The sequence below is a fragment of the Parus major genome, unplaced genomic scaffold (assembly GCF_001522545.3).
Source record: "Parus major isolate Abel unplaced genomic scaffold, Parus_major1.1 Scaffold538, whole genome shotgun sequence".
NCBI classification, from domain to species: Eukaryota; Metazoa; Chordata; class Aves; order Passeriformes; family Paridae; genus Parus; species Parus major.
In genome coordinates, this window is record NW_015379426.1 from 2294 (window position 1) to 5774 (window position 3481).

The following is a 3481-nucleotide window of genomic DNA, read 5'->3' on the forward strand; positions in this document are numbered from 1 at the left end:
GAAGAACCCACGGAGCCGCGGCCCTGAGGGACCACGCCGGGACTGGTGGCACCTCCGGGCTGGCCAAGGCGAGGGTCCCAAGGTGAAGAGAGGTTCTGCAGAGGTTTGGGGCCTGCAGGTGGCCATGAGACCTCCCCCAGATGTTCTCCAGCTGGTTTGGGTGTGAGCAGATCCCCGCTGTCCCATCCCGTGGGAATTCCTTGGATTTAGGGGGCGAAGAAGGGAGGTTTTGGTGCATTTCCAGGAATGAATCTGGAATTTGTTCTCATGAGGAAGAGCCGCAGGAAGGACAAACCCCTTGTGAAGAACGGGATGGAGCGAGGGGTGGTGTGAGGGGAAAAAGGGATAAAAAATGGGGTTTTAGGGTCTGAGAACGGGAATTCCCACCTGGCTCAGATGACCCCAGCTGGGGCTCAGCGTCGGAATGACCCCACTGTGAAGGAGAAGTCGGGATGGAGATGATTCCACCTGCAGGAGGACAACCCTTCCCTTCTGGGCCTTCCACCTGACGTTTATCCCGTTTGGTTCTTCTGTGATTTTCTTCTGGATGGGTTTGGTGGCACCAAATCCCGGCTGGGAAAGGGACGAGACACGACCGCGGTGGGATGAACCCGTGGGAGCCGGAGGTGACGAAGGGACGTGGTGGGAACGGCCGTTCCTGGGGGCGGGAGAAGCCGGAGGTCCTGTCTGACTTCCAGGAAGGACGGAGGAGGATCTGGAAGCTTCCCATGGATCTTTGGAGTGGTGTTGGAGCGTGGAGAATTCCCATCCTCATCCCTCAGTGCCATTCCAGAGGAGTGGGGGACGGGAAGGTCACCGGGAGCGGCCAGGGTGGGTTTCTGGAGGAGAAGCGATGCTCGTGGCCTTGATCTTCATCTCGGTGTCCTGTGACATCCTGGAGGACAATCCTGGGGTGGATGAACCTGGAGGACCAGGATTTGCTCAGGATAAAGGGGCAGGAGGACCTCAGTGGGTGCCACAGGGCTGGTGGGACCCCACGGAGCTCTGCTGCCATCCAGATGAACATTCCCAGCTGGAGAAACCTCGGGAAGAGCAGCAAGGAGAGCAAAGTTCTGTCCCTGGGGAGGGACAGCTCCAGGCACCAGGACCTGCCATGGGAATGGGCCAGAGGTCCGGTCCCACCTCCACGGTCCGGTCCCACCTCCACGGTCCGGTCCCACCTCCACAGTCCGGTCCCACCTCCACGGTCCTGTCCCACCTCCATGGTCCGGTCCCACCTCCATCCACTCCCAGCTCCACCGTCCCTTCCCCTCCCAGCTCCACCGTCCCTTCCCCTCCCAGCTCCACCGTCCCATCCCAGCTCCACAGTCCCTTCCCATCCCAGCTCCACCGTCCCGTCCCAGCTCCACCATCCCATCCCAGCTCCACCGGATGATTTCTGGCTTGAAGGGCCCAGCAGAGCTGGAAATGCTGGAGCGGGAGCTTGGAATTCCACAGGAAAACAGGAATGTGGGCAGGGATTAGCAAACCCAGTCTGGGCAAGGCTGGAGAGCCACGCTGAGCGTCCCCAGCACCTTCAGCCCCTCTGGGTGACCAGGTTTGGGAGGTGACACCTCTGGGGCGAGGCCGGGGAACGCTCACCACGAGCTGCTGGCACCTCCCCACAGGTTGGGATGGACCGGGATGGACCGGGATGGTCTGGGAAGCCATCAGAGATCTCCCGGAGGTCCGACCCCACCAATCCCCTGACGTTCGTCCGCCTTTCCCTCGCAGATCTGCATCCTGGAGTGCGAAGGCCAAGCGGTGCCCAGGGCCACCTGGGAGCTGTGCGCGGCCACCGCCGGCCGAGCCGCCCCGCGGCCGCGCCGCCTGGACGCCGAGAGGGCCGCGCCGGGCGCCTTCCCGCAGCCTCGCCGGGAGGAGGAGGAGGAGGAAGAGCGGGAGGACATTTCCCGGCGGCTGGGAGCGGGCCGGGCGGCCAAGGGGGTGCAGAAGCGGTACGGGGGCTTCATCGGGGTGCGCAAGTCGGCGCGGAAGTGGAACAACCAGAAGAGGTTTAGCGAGTTCCTGAAGCAGTACCTGGGCATGGCGCCGCGCTCCAGTGAGTACGGCCCGGGCGGCGCCGGCCGGAACAACGAGATCTGAGCGGGATCTGAGCCACCCTCCACCCCGCCCGCCACATCCCATGGGTGCCATCCCACACGGGGGCCATCACCGAGAGGAACCGCGCGGGAACGGCGCGGGAACGGCAGCGCCGAGGCCGGGGAGGGACGCGGGGGCCACGCGGGAAGGGACGGTGAGGGAGCCTTGGGGGTCACCCCTGGGGACATCCTTGGGGTCATCCTTGAGGTCATCCTTGAGGTCATCCTTGGGGTCACCTCAGGGTCACCTTGGGGCCACCTCAGGGTCCACCTTGCAAGGTCACGTTGTGGTCACCCTTGGGGTCACCTCAGGGTCACCTTCAGTGTCCCCCTCATGGTCACCCTTGGGGTCCCCTTCAGGGTCACCCTTCAAGGTCACCTTGGGGGTCACCTCGAGGTCACCTTGGGGTCATCACTCATGGTCATCCTCAGGGTCACCCTTGGTGTCACCCTCGGGGTCACCTCCTGCGTCATCCTTGGGGTCACCTTGGGGCCACCTCAAGGTTGCCCTCAGGGTCACCTTGGGGTCACCTCAGGGTCCACTTTGGAGTCACCTTTGAGGTCACCTTTGGAGTCACCCTGGGGTCACCCTGGGGTCACCCTTGAGGTCACCTCAAGGTCACCTCGGGATCACCCTCAAGGTCATTTTAGGGTCACCCTGGGGTCACTTCAGGGTCACTTTTGGGGTCACCTCGGGGTCACCTCAGGATCACCCTCAAGGTCATTTTAGGGTCACCTCGGGGTCACTTTTGAGGTCACCTTGGGGTCACCTTGGGGTCACCTCGGGGTCACCCCCCGGCCAGCGAGGAGGGACCGAGGGGTCGCTGCTCCACGTCCAGCACGGGTCGGTTCCCCCCAAATTAAAACAAAAAAAAACAGGGAAAAACCCAATCAAAATTCCAAAGAAATCCGGGAAAAGTCTTTAAAAAAATCAATTTTTTTTTTTTAAATCAAACCAAAAAGGGTTTTAAAAAAAAGGAGATTTAGAGTTTAAAAATCTTAAAAATTAGAATGAAATAAGAATTAAATAAAAGGGAAAAGGAACGAAAATGTGAAAGTTAAAATTGAATAATTTCAAAAGGACGAAGGGAAAATATTTAAAGAAAAATAAAAAACTGAGTCGAAAAGTATTTAAAATAAAGAATAAAATTTAAAAATATTATAAAGAAATAAAAGAGAAATCCCCCCAAAATATTTTAAAAGGAATAAAGAATTTTCAGAAACATTTTAAAGGAATAAAGATTAAATTTCCAAGATATTTAAAAGGAATTAAAAAAAAAAATAGATTTGAAAAATATTCTGAAGAAATAAAAATATTTTAAAGGAATAAAGAATTAATGAGAATTATTTAAAAGAAATAAAAGAACAATGAAAAATTA

The 3481-nt window shown here is 56.9% G+C and overlaps 1 protein-coding gene across 1 annotated transcript; it reads left to right on the forward strand.

Annotated features, from left to right (window-relative positions):
- Positions 1–1710: 1710 nt before the first annotated feature.
- PNOC (prepronociceptin) lies at positions 1711–3019 on the forward strand (the record flags this gene model as incomplete). Its single annotated transcript, XM_015616598.1, has 1 exon — positions 1711–3019. A coding segment is annotated over one exon (396 nt), but the record flags the coding sequence as incomplete, so codon positions are not given.
- Between the last annotated feature and the right edge of the window lie 462 nt (positions 3020–3481).